Source organism: Microcaecilia unicolor, chromosome 9, assembly GCF_901765095.1.
Source record: "Microcaecilia unicolor chromosome 9, aMicUni1.1, whole genome shotgun sequence".
In the NCBI taxonomy this organism is placed as follows: Eukaryota; Metazoa; Chordata; class Amphibia; order Gymnophiona; family Siphonopidae; genus Microcaecilia; species Microcaecilia unicolor.
In genome coordinates this window covers 13,942,008-13,957,807 of record NC_044039.1, presented here as the reverse complement: position 1 = coordinate 13,957,807, position 15,800 = coordinate 13,942,008, and the positions used below count along the sequence as shown (strand labels likewise).

The 15,800-nt window shown below is 46.4% G+C and overlaps 1 protein-coding gene across 3 annotated transcripts in view; it reads left to right on the top strand.

The window, feature by feature from the left end:
• Positions 1 to 7,987: 7,987 nt before the first annotated feature.
• The window catches only part of PAWR (pro-apoptotic WT1 regulator), a 122,629-nt gene continuing 114,816 nt past the window's right edge, over positions 7,988 to 15,800 (top strand). Inside the window, exons 1-2 of one of the 3 annotated variants that reach the window (XM_030214907.1) lie at positions 7,988 to 8,133; positions 9,201 to 9,849. In XM_030214907.1, coding sequence (XP_030070767.1) covers positions 9,340 to 9,849 — 510 coding nt within the window. In that variant the 5' untranslated portion in view covers positions 7,988 to 8,133; positions 9,201 to 9,339. Of the gene's footprint in view, positions 8,134 to 8,222; positions 8,308 to 8,341; positions 8,426 to 9,200; positions 9,850 to 15,800 lie in introns of those variants that run through there. The other 2 variants (XM_030214908.1, XM_030214909.1) reach the window with 2 other exon arrangements.

The following is a 15,800-nucleotide window of genomic DNA, read 5'->3' as shown; positions in this document are numbered from 1 at the left end:
TAGAGCTACAGTACTACCATTTGGAATGCCATCCTGGACGTTCACATTAAATACAACATAAACAAGAATGAAATACAATATACACGTAAGAGAAAGGAAAACGTCAACTGCATTAGCTGTATGTACCATACACAGCAGAGCCTGACATATCCCACCGACTTGGCATAGAAAATTAATGCATGTGTAAATAGATTAGTTTTGAGACAGTTACATTTAAGCCACTTATAGCTCGCTAATACCATATCAAATAGCTCATGGCGGGTTACAGCAAGACAATAGGACACAATTCGCCTAGGATGTCACAATTTGGCAAGGAAAAAAAAAGATCAACTCATTCTTAAAATTAACAACTATGTATAATTATTCATTGATCATATCTATTAAACAGTAAAAATTTAAGGTTCTATTTAAGCAGGCCATAACTGGGTAAAAATTCTCAAAATTTAGCTCCTTGATATGCAAATAGACCTGATAAAAGTTTCTTCAAAGGACATTTCTATATTGCAAATGGTTAGGCAACCTGTTCCAAAGTCCTGGGTCTTAGGAGACTGAAAATAAGACCTACAAATGTGATCTAATCTAATGTATTTAAAACAGGGGACAGCAAGATAATTTTGCTGGGTGGAGAAACCTTCTCTGGGGAATGAGTAAGGGATTAGTAAGCAAGATAAAAATAAGGGCAGACCTACATGATGAAGTTTATGAATCAACTGTTAATATTTTGTATATAATTATGGGTGGGATGGGTAAACAAGGTTCTGCCCGCAATATATACTATGCCATACTTTGTATTGTTATTTGAATATTTTTACTGCTGTAATTGTCTATTGCTTATGTTTGATTTATTCTTACTGTATAATACCGCCTTGAGTGAATTCTTTCATAAAGGTGGTAAATAAATCCTAATAAAATAAATAAAGAAGTTATGTGGTCGATGCCTATGTGTTCACCTCAGATAATCAGGAGCATTCAAGATTAAACATTTTGCTAAAGATCTCTAATGTTTTATTGGTGTTAGAAATGCTGTGTGGAAAAGCTCAGTGCATTAGGCTTTTTGAAAAGGGAATAAGTATTTGGACCATGCAATTATTTTATTCAATCTGTCAGTTTTTCTCTTTCCCTAATAAAACCACCATGTTTCAAAGAGACCATGTTATTCTTCATAAACCAGCAAAAAGCACATCTGCATTACCTGCCTTCTTTGGTTTGGCTTATTCTGATTGAATATACCACCTTTTGATAACTTGCTATCTATCAAAATAAATGTATAATATTGTTTCTTTAAATGAAAGTCCTAGAGGTACACTTCTACCCTCATTTACTAAGCTCCACTAAGATTTTGCATAGCAAAATAATGGGACCACCCCCCAACATTTAACATAAAGAAGAATTGTCTTACTGTATGTGACTCAGGTCATGTTAACTGCTCCATGTTATCTGCTGCATTAAGAGTTAATGTGCTGTCTCTTCATGTTCAAGTGTACAGCGCTGTGTACGTCTAGTAGTGCTATAGAAATGATAAGTAGTAGTAGTAGTACTAACCTCAGATATTTGTATGACAGTTGTGACCCATCCCATGCCCCCCTTCTCCACTGATCTGCAGTATTTTCAACATGAATCAGCTAACACATGTTAGTTAACAGGCCCCCTGCTGTGATTCTAGGATTCTCCTTGTAAGTTCTCCATCATTGTGCGTCAACTTTAGTTTTGCCTTATTTTTTTTGTATTTTGGTTGTTCCTTTTTTAATTGTATATTTTTACATTTATATGTTTTTAAATAACAAGAACATATTGCCATGAAATTATAGTAAGACATACAGATATTCCAAAAACTCCATAAAAAAACAGGCATAAAATACAAAGAACTAAACCCATTTGCTTATCACCTACTAAGAGAAAAGATGTGGAGAGGTATTTTTGATACGTTGTCTCTAAATCTGATTTTGGATGTTTTGTGGAAAACGCCTAAAAGTCCAGTAGTGAACTTGGCCATTTTAAAACTAGAAAAACATCCAATTTTTTGTTTTGAAAATGGTCATTTGTTAAATGTTTTTGTGCTCATTGCTTCTATCTTTCAGGACCATTTCTGAAGGAAAAAAAGAAAAGTCCAAAGGAAATACGCACAAAAACAAGTCATGGGGTGAGAGGGTGGTGGCAGTGTTCTTAGCAGACTGGCCACACATACATCTGAACAGAGCAGTTGAACACCCTAGAGAGAACTGCAGTGGACTTCACATAAAAGGTCCCAAGTACACATCTCACCGTTCATCCCTTACATTATATGGCAATCCCTCCAAAACCTACTGTACCCAACTGAACACCACTACAATCGTTCTTATGTCTGCAGGTGTCACCTAGGTAAGTACAGTAGGTTTTTGGTGGGTTTTGGAGGGCTCACACATTCCACCACAAGTTAGGGTTACCGTATTTGGTCCTCCCCAAATAAGAGGACACATGCCCCCTGTCACATATCGCCCCACCCCCTCTAAGGGTGTCCTAGCTTCCCCTCTCCTTACTCTACTGCCCTGGTGGTCTAGTGACCTCTTCAGGGCAGGAGAGAGCCCCCTCTTTCCTGCCCGGAGCGCTGCCCTGCATTCTGTTCCCCTTGCAATGCTGAGTGCTGACGGTCCCGGCTTCAATTCAAAATGGCTGCCGAGAATTGAAGTGGCCTCGTGAGACTTCTGCTGAAGAAATCCAGACAAATGGGCAGGCTGGCAAACCCCGCCCGGTTGCCCAGCTATGTCCTCAAAAAGAGGACATGCCCGGTTAAAACCAGACACATGGTAACCCTACCACAAGTGTACCAGTTAGAGTGGGATATGGGCCTGGGTTCCCTTCTCTACAGTGCACTGCACCCCCACCACTGGGCTACTCCAGGAGCCTGATTGCTGCTCTAATAGGACTGGCCATAACATCAGAAGCTGTCCTAGAGGCTGCTATGTACTGTTTCTTTCACATTTTTTTTTGGGGGGGGGGGGGGGGGGGGGTGGTAACCACTGGGGGTGTAAAGGGGGAAGGTCATGCCTTGATCCCTCCAGTGGTCTTCTGGTCATTTAGGTCACCTTTTTGTGACTTAGGGTCCTGTTTACTAAGCCGTGCTGTTGGCGCACAAACCTTTTAGCGCACACTAACGATAGAGACATTCATGGGCCCAAAACAGTGTGTCCTTCTGTCTTATCTGAAAATGGTATTGCTTTCTCATTTTATGGATTGATTTTATTTTATTGTAAACTGTTTAGATCCTCTTGTATTGGTATTTTCAGAATAACAAGTTTTTTTAAAATAAACATAAGTAGAGAGGTGTGGAAAAGAAAATAAGATACCACCTTTTTTACTGGACATAACTTCATACATTTCTTGATTAGCTTTCGAAGGTTGCCCTTCTTCGTTATCTCTTGTACCAAGTCCTGCATTCTGTAAGATACTGTAGATAACAGAAAATCACTTAGAAAGCAATTACTGAGGACTCAGTTTTCCTAAGGATATGACAGTACCTAAATGCGGCCTTTAGGTTCTTAGAAGGCTGTCCACCAGTGAACAGGAACAATGCCAAAATGGAAATATTATAGATATATTAGCAATATGGCAAAGCAAACTTCAACAAAATACTGTACACTACAAAAATACTGATTACCACTGGATATATAGTATATATGTAATTACAAAAGTATATGTCCTGTGAAAAGATTACCAACTTAGCAGCAAAATTAGGCTATCAACCACAGGGCCTGAGACAACCAGTCAGTCATAGGCAAAACCAATCTACACCCTGAACCATAAGAGGAAAATTCCTGCTCTTGACCTTGCAACCCAGAGTACAGCTGATGTGACGAATCAGCTCCTCTTCCAGGCTCTAGCAGATTACCTCCCTCTGCAGCAGGAACTTAGTCCAAGGTCTCTACTCTGTGCAGCCGGTAACTCAGTTGTAGAACATGACAGGGCTGTTCCTGAGCTTCACCTTGGCAGCTAGCACAAGGAATTACATGTCACAGGTGTTTGGGCAAATTAGTCTATCTCCTCTGAGAGAGCTCCCTCTACCATGAAATCTTCTTTTCTCCTCTCTCTCCTACCCACCCTTGGCAGAGCCCTCTGGGTCCAGCAGGTGACCAACCTGGACCAATCACTAACTGTGTAACGCCATCCAGGAGGTTACCCACCATCATGACAATGGGCAGCCTTGTAGACTTCCAGCTAGAACAGTTTATCAGAAGTAGGCTGGAAGTACCAAACTCCCCTCCATGGTTCACAGATATCACCGGAGACACTGTTCCTGAGAAGTTCATTTCTCTGCATCTTCCCAGCAGATAAACTAGAGGCAAGTTGCAGTAAACATCCTTGGATGACGTCAGTTGTACAGCTGTGCCAAGAAGTAGTTTTCCTTGGTAGAAAGCTGCTAAATGTTGTATTCAGGTCTTAGCCTGAAGAATCCATATTGGTTCAGACCAGCAAAGATGAGATAGCAGGAAACCTCCCATCAATTCCACTAAGGACTGTTCTTAGGCAACTCCCTTGTCCCTTCTGTGGGGGGGACTTGTTTCTTCTCTTATCACCATATGCCCAATCTCTGTAAAGCAGGCTGCCCCCAGGCCTTAGGTCCTACCTCCCACCATTCAGGTCTCCAGCATACCCCCTCATGCTGCTTTTGGTCTCCAACTCTCCCATGTGTGAATGTGGAACTAGTTGCAGCTTTACTCTCCTCTATCTGGACAATATCCTTCTTGTGGTAATATCATGTGCCTCAAGCTTCAGCTGTAGATCAAATTTCCAACTCCTCATTCTCTCCACACTCTTCTTTTAAGAAATAAGTCCCACTCCTGGTCTTTCCTTTCTGCCCCCCCCCCCCCATCCTCTGTTGGATAGCCAAGATGCTGATGGGCCCCAGGTTTTCCCTCTGCAACTTTGCGATAAACTTCCTTATGTGGAAAGGAAGACTATGAACACCTCCTCCCCCCCCCCCCCCCCCGTTTTTATACTTCCCTTCCGTTTCCGAGGAACTCCTACTACTATTATTTCTTTCCTTAATAGACTGCCCCTTCATTACTATTCAGGAGCAGGGACTGAGAATGTTCCTTTTGTTACTACAGAAAAAGCGCAGTGTGACAGCCTGATATACACATATTATAGATGCACATTTCCCATAGCTGACAGAGAAAATCGAAGACTTCCCAGACCTGAGTGAGCAGGGGAAACTAACCCTGAGGGAAAGTGCAGAAACAATGCCACAGCAGCAAAACATGTTGTATTGAATCCTGCCACCAGGCAAGAAAATGTAGCTTGGCCAAAGAGAGTACAAACCAACACTATAACATAGGAAATGTTCTTGTGCAGTGTAATTTTATTTAACCATCACTCTTACTATTTTGTAATTTTTTTTTCAATTTACCCTCTAAATGTGTTAAGTTGCCAACACTTGTAAAACTGTCATACCAAAAAAGTTATCTGAATCCTTCTTATCTGTTCCCTTCTCCACTACTGCCAACTCCAGACTTCGCGCCTTCTGTCTTGCTGCACCCTACGCCTGGAATAAACTTCCTGAGCCCCTACATCTTGCCCATCCTTGGCCACCTTTAAATCTAGACTGAAAGCCCACCTCTTTAACATTGCTTTTGACTCGTAACCACTCACCTCCACCTACCCGTTCACATTAATTGATTTGATTTGCTTACTTTATTTATTTTTGTCTATTAGATTGTAAGCTCTTTGAGCAAGGACTGTCTTTCTTCTATGTTTGTGCAGCGCTGCGTACGCCTTGTAGCGCTATAGAAATGCTAAATAGTAGTAGTAGTGAGCAAAGAATCAGGGAACCCCAGTTCAAATCTCACTGCAACTCCTTCGGATCTTCACCAAGTCAGTTAACCCTCCAATACCTCAGGTATAAATTCAGGAGTTGATGGAGACATTTGCTGTGGGTGAATAGATATGGGGCCTGAGGCTCAAACCTAATGCTGGTGCTAACGGGGGGGGGGGGGGGGGGGGGGGGGGGGGGGTTAGTGCACGTTATTATGTGCCAGATGTGCTCATGGTTTCGGTGCAGACTGCATTTAAATGTGGTAATTTTTCAAACCGCACCTATTTGCTGCTGCTGCTGCCGCCGCCCCCCCTCCAGGGTTTCACAGTGGTATTTAGAGCAGGTACAGGGCCACATTGGAAGAGCTGGTTGAGAGAAGAGGTGCCTAGAAGCACTCCTTCCCTCCCTCCAACTCAACCACCCCCAAGATTTAAAAACAAAAAAAAAGCAATGATTGTCTAGTAGACCCTCTCAGCCCCCACTCTCACACTGCCTCCTTCAAGTCTCTCCAAAACATTCCTGGTGTATAGTGGTACCCTAGGTTCCCTTACCTCAAGAGGCAGAATTGATGCCCACTTGCTCCTGATTGGGCACCATCACTTCATTCCAAGTTACACCTTGCAAGGCTGGGCATTACCATTTTGAAGATGACAGCGCCCAGTGTGAGGCGTGGGCATCGCTCCTGCCTCTTTTGAGGTAAGGGGGTCTGGGGGCTGGGAAGGAGGAAGGGATGGGGGTGCCACTTGACACCAGGGATTCTTTTGGAGGATGTGGGGGGAGGGAGGAGCTGTTAGACTCAGACTGCTAGGGATCTGTGGCACTAGCCACCAGGCATATGTTTATTTGCGGGCGGGCAGGCGGGCGGAGGAAGGGAGACAGGTGTCTGGTGAGGCTACCTGATCCTGGTGGAGAGGTCTGTCTGCTAATAAGGGAATTTCTTCCAAATTAGCTGCGTAACTCTAGTCTCGCTATTGAAATTTAGAAGGGTGGATAGAGCCTACTACCATTACCAAACATGGGAAAACTTTCCTTATTCGTCAGATTAGACCCCCCCCCCAATCCCAGGATTCCACGGCAAGGTTCCACGTTAGGAGTTACGGATCAAGAAAGGGATCTGGGTGTCGTCGTCGATGATACGCTGAAACCTTCTGCTCAGTGTGCTGCTGCGGCTAGGAAAGCGAATAGAATGTTGGGTGTTATTAGGAAGGGTATGGAGTCCAGGTGTGCGGATGTTATAATGCCGTTGTATCGCTCCATGGTGCGACCGCACCTGGAGTATTGTGTTCAGTACTGGTCTCCGTATCTCAAAAAAGATATAGTAGAATTGGAAAAGGTACAGCGAAGGGTGACGAAAATGATAGTGGGGATGGGACGACTTTCCTATGAAGAGAGGCTGAGAAGGCTAGGGCTTTTCAGCTTGGAGAAGAGACGGCTGAGGGGAGATATGATAGAAGTGTATAAAATAATGAGTGGAATGGATCGGGTGGATGTGAAGCGACTGTTCACGCTATCCAAAAATACTAGGACTAGAGGGCATGAGTTGAAGCTACAGTGTGGTAAATTTAAAACGAATCGGAGAAAATTTTTCTTCACCCAACGTGTAATTAGACTCTGGAATTCGTTGCCGGAGAACGTGGTACGGGCGGTTAGCTTGACGGAGTTTAAAAAGGGGTTAGATAGATTCCTAAAGGACAAGTCCATAGACCGCTATTAAATGGACTTGGAAAAATTCCGCATTTTTAGGTATAACTTGTCTGGAATGTTTTTACGTTTGGGGAGCGTGCCAGGTGCCCTTGACCTGGATTGGCCACTGTCGGTGACAGGATGCTGGGCTAGATGGACCTTTGGTCTTTCCCAGTATGGCACTACTTATGTACTTATGTACACCTACTGCACCACCTTTGCTATCCTATCCGTAGAGCTGCCGGTGACAAAAGGCCAAAACTAATACAGAGGCTCCAACATCTGTGGGCAAGCTCTTTGCTGGTCCTGGAGAGCAGCAGAGGGATGCACGGAAACATTTTTACTTCCCCCGCCGCTCCCCCTGCAGGTTCACTCCACAGTCCAGGCGCTTTTGCATCGGTTCGGCTGTTTCGCTCCGCCTACCTTTCTTCCCTCGTGGGCTGGGGGAAAGGAGCGCGGCCAGTCGTTCCTGAATCCTGGAACGCGGAAGGAGGGGAGGGAGCGCGCGCTCTCTCTCCAAGTTCCTGGAACGCGTCACGAAGGAGGAAGAGAGCGCGCGCGCACACGGCGGCTGCCACTGCTGCACACACCTGGAACAGGAGGACAGGAGAAGAGCCGCAGCTACTGCTCGTTTTGTGTTTCAGCCCCAGACCGGTGGCAAGGTAGGTGAGCTCTCGTCGGGCGCGCGACAGCTGCTCCAGAGAGCCTCGCGCTTGCTTCGGCGCAGTGCCGAGAGGGGGGAGTGTCAGCACTAACAGCAGCAGCACGAGCGGCTGAGCCGGCGCTTTAGCAACTCAGGCGGGACGGTCCGTGCGCACTTTTTTTGTTGTTGCTTTGTAAGTACACTGAGCGCTCGCTCGGGGGGGGGGGGGGAGGGGGTTCTTTCTTACCTCCGCCGCTCTCGTTCTCCGAATTCTCTCTGGATCATTTGCCCCGCTTCCAAGGCGACTTGTAGTAAGTTTCCGTAGTGTCCTCTTCCTCCTCCTCCCTCTGCCCAGGTGCGCTGCTTCTCCATATGCTGCTCTCACAGACTTCCCGCTGCGCCGGCTGCAGTGAGGTCCGTTCTCCTTAGGCGTTAGAGGGAATTGTCGGCCCCAGTATAGCGCTGCTGCCCTCCATACCGGCGGCGCGCGGGAGCAAGGTAAAAACCCGCCGGAATCCGTTTTGTACCCAGGGGTCCCCGGCGCGCTTTGCCGAGGTGTTCCTTGACAGGCTCCTCCCTTGTAGCGACGGCCTTTCTGTACCTGTGTGTTCTTGACTGACGCAACGAGCGCTGTCTCCTGAGTCCTGGCTTAACCCCTCCCCCACCGGCGCCACGCGCGTTTAATTTCCCACCCGCGCGCGCATTAGGGTGAAGTTTCTCTTAACTGACACTAGCGCTGTCGCGCGACTCGCGGTGTGTGACCTCCCTCCCCTCCGGCGCCACGCGCGTTGCATTTCCTGCGCGCGCATTAGAGTGAAGTTTCTCTTAACTGACACTAGCGGCGGTGTGTGACCTCCCTCCCGGCGCCACGCGCGTTGCATTTCCTACCCGCGCGCGCATTAGAGTGAAGTTTCTCTTAACAGACACTAGCGGTGTGTGACCTCCCTCCCCGGCGCCGCGCGCGCATTACAGTGAAGTTTCTCTTAACTGACACTAGCGCTGTGTCGCTGACCTCCCTTCCTCCGCGCGCGCGTTGTCTCGCGCCGACCCTACCTGCGCGCCTCACTCCTCCTTTTCTCCTTACAGGTTGCCCGCCTTCATCCTCCCCCCCCTCCTGCTCCCGGCACCACCGTCCTCGTGGCCATGCTCCGCGCCTGATATTCCCGCTCGTTGAGGCCGGCGGCTGTGGTCAGAGAGGAAGAGCCCGCGGCTGGGGGAAGCCATCATGGCGAGCGGAGGCTTCCGGGCGAGCAGCGGCACCACGGACTTCCTGGAGGAGTGGAAGGCCAAGCGCGAGAAGATGAGGGCCAAGGTGCAGAGCGAGGGCGGCGGCCCCGCCCCCACCATCACGGCCGAGGGCAGCTGGAAGCCGGCCGGCCCCGCCCCCGCGCTCCTCCTGCCGGAGCTGAACAATAATAGCAGCGCGCCCCCTGCCGGCCCCGCCTCCTCCTCGCTCAAGCCCGTCTCCAGGAGGATGCCGCCGGCGGATGAGGAGCCGGCCCCCGGGGCCACAGCCTGCAGAAAAGGTGCAGAGAAAGCGGGGGCCGGCGCTCCTCAGCCGCAGGAAGGGCAGGGGGAGTGCGCATCCGACGGCAAGGATTCACCCCCGGCAAAGGCCAAAGACAAGAGCAAAAGCTCCGGGCCCAGCGCTAGGAAGGGCAAGGGGCAGATCGAGAAGAGGAAGTTGAGGGAGAAGAGGAGATCTACGGGTGTGGTGAACATCCCATCCACGGAGGTAAGAGATGGGGGCGTGAGCTGGAGGATGAAGCTGCTTCCCTCTTGCTTGGGAGGTGTATGTAAAGGGGCAGGGCTTGTTGCCAAACAGCTGTGCAAGGAGGTGGGTTGGGGCCCAGCTGTGCAGGGAGGTGAGGTGGGAGATTCCAGCTGTGCAGGGAGGTGGGTTCCAGCTGTGCAGGGAGGTGGGGTGGGGGCCCAGCTGTGCAGGGAGGTGGGGTGGGGGTTCCAGCTGTGCAGGGAGGTGAGGTGGGAGATTCCAGCTGTGCAGGGAGGTGGGGTGGGGGCCCAGCTGTGCAAGGAGGTGGGTGGGAGCCCAGCTATGCAGGGAGGTGAGGTGGGAGATTCCAGCTGTGCAGGGAGGTGGGTTGGGTGGGTTCCAGCTGTGCAGGGAGGTGGGTTGGGGACCCAGCTGTGCAGTGAAGTGGGTTGGGGGCCCAGCTATGCAAGGAGGTGGGGTGGGTTGGGGGTCCAGCTGTGCAGGGAGGTGAGGTGGGGTGGGGGCCCAGCTCTGCAAGGAGGTGGGTGGGGTGGGTTCCAGCTGTGTAGGGAGGTGGGTGGGAGATTCCAGCTGTGGAGGGAGGTGGGTGGAGGGGCTCCAGGTTCAAGTTCAAAATGAAGGAGGTGGGTTGGGTGGGTTCCAGCTGTGCAGGGAGGGTGGGAGATTCCAGCTGTGCAGGGAGAGAGGTGGGTGGAGGGGCTCCAGGTTGAAGTTCAAAATGAAACTGCTCACCTGTAGGGGCATCCACTTTTGATCCACTTGAAAGTTATTCGCAGCCCAAGAAAAAATATTGTCTTTTAGGTAGAGTTGCTTGTTTTTCCAAGTAAGCAGTGACTAACTTTCTGTGGTTTCTTTGTGAGCAGCCTGGACGCTTATTTCAGGATATACCTGAATAATAGGTTGGTGGAATGAGTCATTGAAATACAGCATTATGTTGTTAGGTGTTATTCTGTAGTTTTAATCTTCCCCATTTTAGAAGGCAGTCTGTGCCTACAGTATTAATTTATTGCCAAGATGAAACTTTGCCCAGTACTGCTGAAGCTTTAGTATGGACATAAACTGACATTCAAGAATGTTATGATGTGTTTTTTTTTTTTTTTTTTGCAAAGGAAATGAGCTTTCTAAAGTTGATGTACACAGCTGAGTTGAAAGTTTTCCTTCTGGGAAGCGAAAGATGTCACCTCCCCGTTCTTTGTGAAGCAATGATTGCTTAATAGTATGTTTCTGGCATTGCATGTTTTGGACCCGACCTTGGCCTAAGGCGATACTCTCCACTTTAAACATTTTGAGCCTGATTTTATCAAAAGGTTTTCCCATGCCCACATAATAAAATATCAGACTGGTGAGCATACTTAAAACTACATTATTTTTGTTATTTCACATCATGAATGCATTGGCATCAATATATTTTACTGTTGTCAGGTTTGCCATAAGTTGTAAAAGTATTTTAGGATTGATTTCAATATACATCAGCAAACCCTGTCTACTTGAAAACAGTGATATTGCACAGATGAAGTGTGGCTAATCCATTTTTCAAAAATTTAAATACATGTTTGTGGTATGCAGTCCACACCTTCCTTGATGCTTTATTTTCATTGCAAACCTGATGGACAGAGTCTTGATACTTCTGCTGTGAGGGAATTTTGCATAATACCCCCCACCCAGGCATTATCTCTTTACATTCCCAAGCCTGAACACACTTTTGCAAAATATTGTATGTATTCAGCTTCTAGCTTTTCTAATTAAGTTTAGTGTTTCCAGTTAATATTTGTTTGGTGACTTAACTTATTGGTGATCATTTAACCAGCAAACAAAACGTATTGTTTGCTCAACAAGCAGCTGCAGAAAGAATGTAAATACTTATGGGGAGGATGTCGTAATTTCAAATTTTGGTATTTATGTACAGATTTAAATGTGAAAACTGTTATTTTGTGTATGAACTCAGTTGTACTCTGAAAACAATGAATTTATTTCAAACAAGAAGGAATGTTTTAGTTTCTCCATCTGGTAAAATGTTACAAGGTTTGCAACAAAGATCAAGAAATCTATTGCCGTTTAAGATAATATTAATTGGAATTCTACAGAAGTGGAAGTAAATGTGCCTTTAAGCTGATTTAACTTGTTTAGACAGTGATGCAAGAAGTTTAAAGGGCAATTTTTAATTTTTGTTACTTAAGACTTATTTAGATGCTCTTTTGTCTTAAAGAGCTAAGCCTATTTTAATTAAGCTGTCAGTACGAACCCCATCTTAATTCAGACCTTGGCAATTTTTTTTGGGATTTAGGAGCCAGCCCAAAAGTTCAGGACCTAGTGGTTGAGGCCTCCACTCCCAACTCTCTCCTTCAGCTGTCTCTACTGAGTTGAGGAGCTGGTGGGGTGGGGAAATTCTTCTGAGATATGCTGCAGCAACTTTAGGGGCTGATGTAGAAGGATAGGAATAGGAAAAAGCCTTCGTGTAAGAGTTTTATTTAAAAAAAGAAAAAAGCTTACTAATACTGGCCTTTAATGCACCAATGCAGACTGCTGGCACAAAATAGCCAGAAGCACCCCCACTAGTCACCCATTCTCTTTAGCCCATTCCTCCCCCCTCAGTCTCTCTCCCTAATCCTTCTCCTTGAAGTTGGCTGCCATCCCAGCAAGCTAGTCAGCCATTCCCCCAGCCCTTATCCCTGCAAGTCAGTCAGCTCTCTTCTCCACCCCCCATGGCCCTGATACTCAAAACCTTACCCTGGCGTTAGAGCGGATTAGCATGTACGTTATTGTGCGCAAAATGTTCAAAGGGCTGTAGTGCGGGAAACAGTGTGTGCCAAATATGACCGCAAATTGTATTTAACCCATTAGTGCCCAACGTTCCCATATAGGAACAAATCAATTTATTCCCATATGGCTTATTATGGGAACATTGAGCACTAATGAGTTGAATGTACTCAGATGGATGTTAATTAAGTCATTTGTTATTCCCTCCCAATGCTCAAGGCAAAAACAAATGCTGCCCTTAATCCTGGAAACTTCCTAGCTCGGGAGTGGCATTGATAGATTTCTTCAGAATTTCTCACTTCAAACTGCTGGATTTTGTCATCTTTTAGAATTATCGGGAAGCCCATGCAAGCTATAAACGCTGATAGCGAGAAATGTGTATGCGAGTCCAAGCAAAACCAAAAGTGCAAGCATACATCGGTTTTTAAATACGTGCCTTTCAAATGAAAATAATTTTTGAAAAGCTTACATTTAAAGTCTCAAAAGAAAGGTACCGGTGTATGTTTGCACCTCTGGTCTTGCCTAGGCTTGCGTACAAGAGCTGTTCATACCGCAAAACACTTGTGCACATGCACCAGGCACGTTCCTCCCTCTTGCTTTCGGTTTCATAGCTCACATATAATTTGAATACCATTTCTTTTCAGCATTGGATAGCTAGGCTTTTGCACTGTTCTGGTGGTATGGGTTAGGTGCTGTTGGATGTGGCGCTGGAGTTTTGAGGTTTGGATCCCCAGTCCGCAGCCCCTGTGTCACCCTCCCTCGAGCCGGTCAGTGACTTCCCATCCTTTACACCCTGCAAGCTAATCAGCTTCTCCCACCAGCCTGTACCCTATTAAGCCAGACAACCCACCTCCCTTGCAAGCCATTTAGTGGCTCCCTCTGCTTATCCCCTTGAAGCCAATCAGCCTCAGTCCCTCTCCCTACTTAGGCCCAGATGCACAAAACCTAACGAGCCCACAACTTGCATTTTAAACTGGTTCCAGACAGTTTAAAACGCAAGTAGTTCACTCCGGGCATGCACTAAGGGCATTTTCCCTGCCACGGTAGCAGGCAACGAAAGCAGAATGCAAATGATTGAAAAGCTATTATAATGAGCTGCAGTACCGTTGCAGCCCATTATAATCAGATGCACTACCGTTTTTCCGATTCCCTTACCGTAGGAACCCTAACGAGATGTCTGACCTCTTGTTAGGGCTCCTGTGAGGGAATCGGAAAGGAAAAGGGCCCCCAAAAAAGGTAAAAAAGAAAAAAAAAAAAGCAGGGAGCGCATGTGAGGGGCGTCCTTTAAGGACGTACTCTCCCTGCGCTTGTGAGAGACGTGTTTTTTTTTTCGCAGTTCTTTGCTCTACCGGCGCTCGTGTTTTTTATTCCCCCTTCTATTTTAGTCTTCGCCGCGCCACTTACCCCTCCACAGCGAAATTTTTCTATTTTCCTGGTTGCCGGAGAATCGGGACGTCCCTTTAGATTAGGCTCCTCTTCCTGGTCTCTTCAGCCAATCAGAGCGCGTTTCGCTGACAACAGCCAGCTAAGCCCGCTTTCATTGGCTGAAGAGACCAGGAAGAGGAGCCTAATCTAAAGGGACGTCCCGATTCTCCGACTCAGGTACCGAAGGACTAGAGAATGCAAGTGAGCTACAACGAGTAGCTCATTTGCATTCCCTATCGTTGATGCATTCCCGTTCCCTACCGATTCGCTATGTGTGGATGTCTTCTCCCCCACCCCCCTGGTTGCTCTGTTTGTTTGGCTGTTTTAATTTTCGTGTATTTTATTTTATGAATTACTTTTTGTTCATTGCTTATACCCCTTTGCATGTTCAAAAGAACAAAAAGATTATTAATGTAACTTAAACAGTTAAGTACACATTTTATAAAGGCAATGTATGTATCTTTTATTGTTTATAAAATAATTTAAGTTGAAGCTCCCATACAGTGAGACCTGCTTCAAGGGAGATATAAGTTTGTATATGTGCTGGTAGGAATCAATGCATGTATGTGCATTTTTATTAAATTCTTGCATAACTTCTGTTCCTACATAGTAACATAGTAGGTGACGGCAGAAAAAGACCTGTACGGTCCATCCAGTCAGCCCAACAAGATAAACTCATATGCTGTACTTTATATGTATACCTGACCTTGATTTGTATCTACCATTTTCAGGGCACAGACTGTAGAAGTCTGCCCAGTACTAGCCCTGCCTCCCAATCACTGGCGCTGCCACCCAATCTCCGCTTCTGAGGATCCATTCCTTCTGAATAGGATTCCTTTATGTTTATCCCATGCATTTTTGAATTCAGTTACTGTTTTCATCTCCACCACCTCCCGCGGGAGAGCAGTCCAAGCATCCACCACTCTCTCCGTGAAAAAATACTTCCTGACATTTTTCTTGAGTCTGCCCCCCTTCAACCTCATTTCATGTCCTCTAGTTCTACAGCCTTCCCGTCTCTGGAACAGGTTCGTTTGCGGATTAATACCTTTCAAATATTTGAATGTCTGTATCATATCTCCTTTCCTCCAGGGTATACATGTTCAGGTCAGTAAGTCTCTCCTCATACGTTTTGTAACGCAAATCCCATACCATTTTTGTAGCTTTTCTTTGAACCACTTCAATTTTTTTTACATCCTTAGCAAGATACGGCCTCCAAAACTGAACACAGATGGGACCTTCTGCTTTACCTATTTCTAGAGTGGAGGAGTAGCCTAATGGCTAGTGCATTGGCCTAAGAACCATGGGAAGTGGGTTCAATTTAGAGAGTTGCACGGGGTCAGAAATCTTAGCCATCCCCACCCGTCCTCGTAAGATTTTAACCTGTCCCTACTCAGTCCTGCAAGAATTTATTGGTACATTAAAAAAAAAAAAATTCTGGTTGGCTTTCTATCTCTCTCTGGGTTTGAGCCACAGCAGTGCAAACAAGGAAGGAACAGAAGTTGGAACTTGGAACACTCTGGTGTGCACATGTAAGACTTGTCTCTGATTCACTGGTACTGTGTGCTAAGAGTTTGCCACACGCATGCAAAAGTAGGTCAGGTGATATCTGATGCTTGTGCCTGTGTCAGAGCTGAGGTCTGCGCTTCAGCCCAGGAGCAGAGAGTATTAATAGTAACATAGTAAGTGACTGCAGATAAAATCCTGAATGGTCCATCCAGTCTGCCCAGTAGCCACACTCATTATCAATTCATGATTAAATCAACAATGAG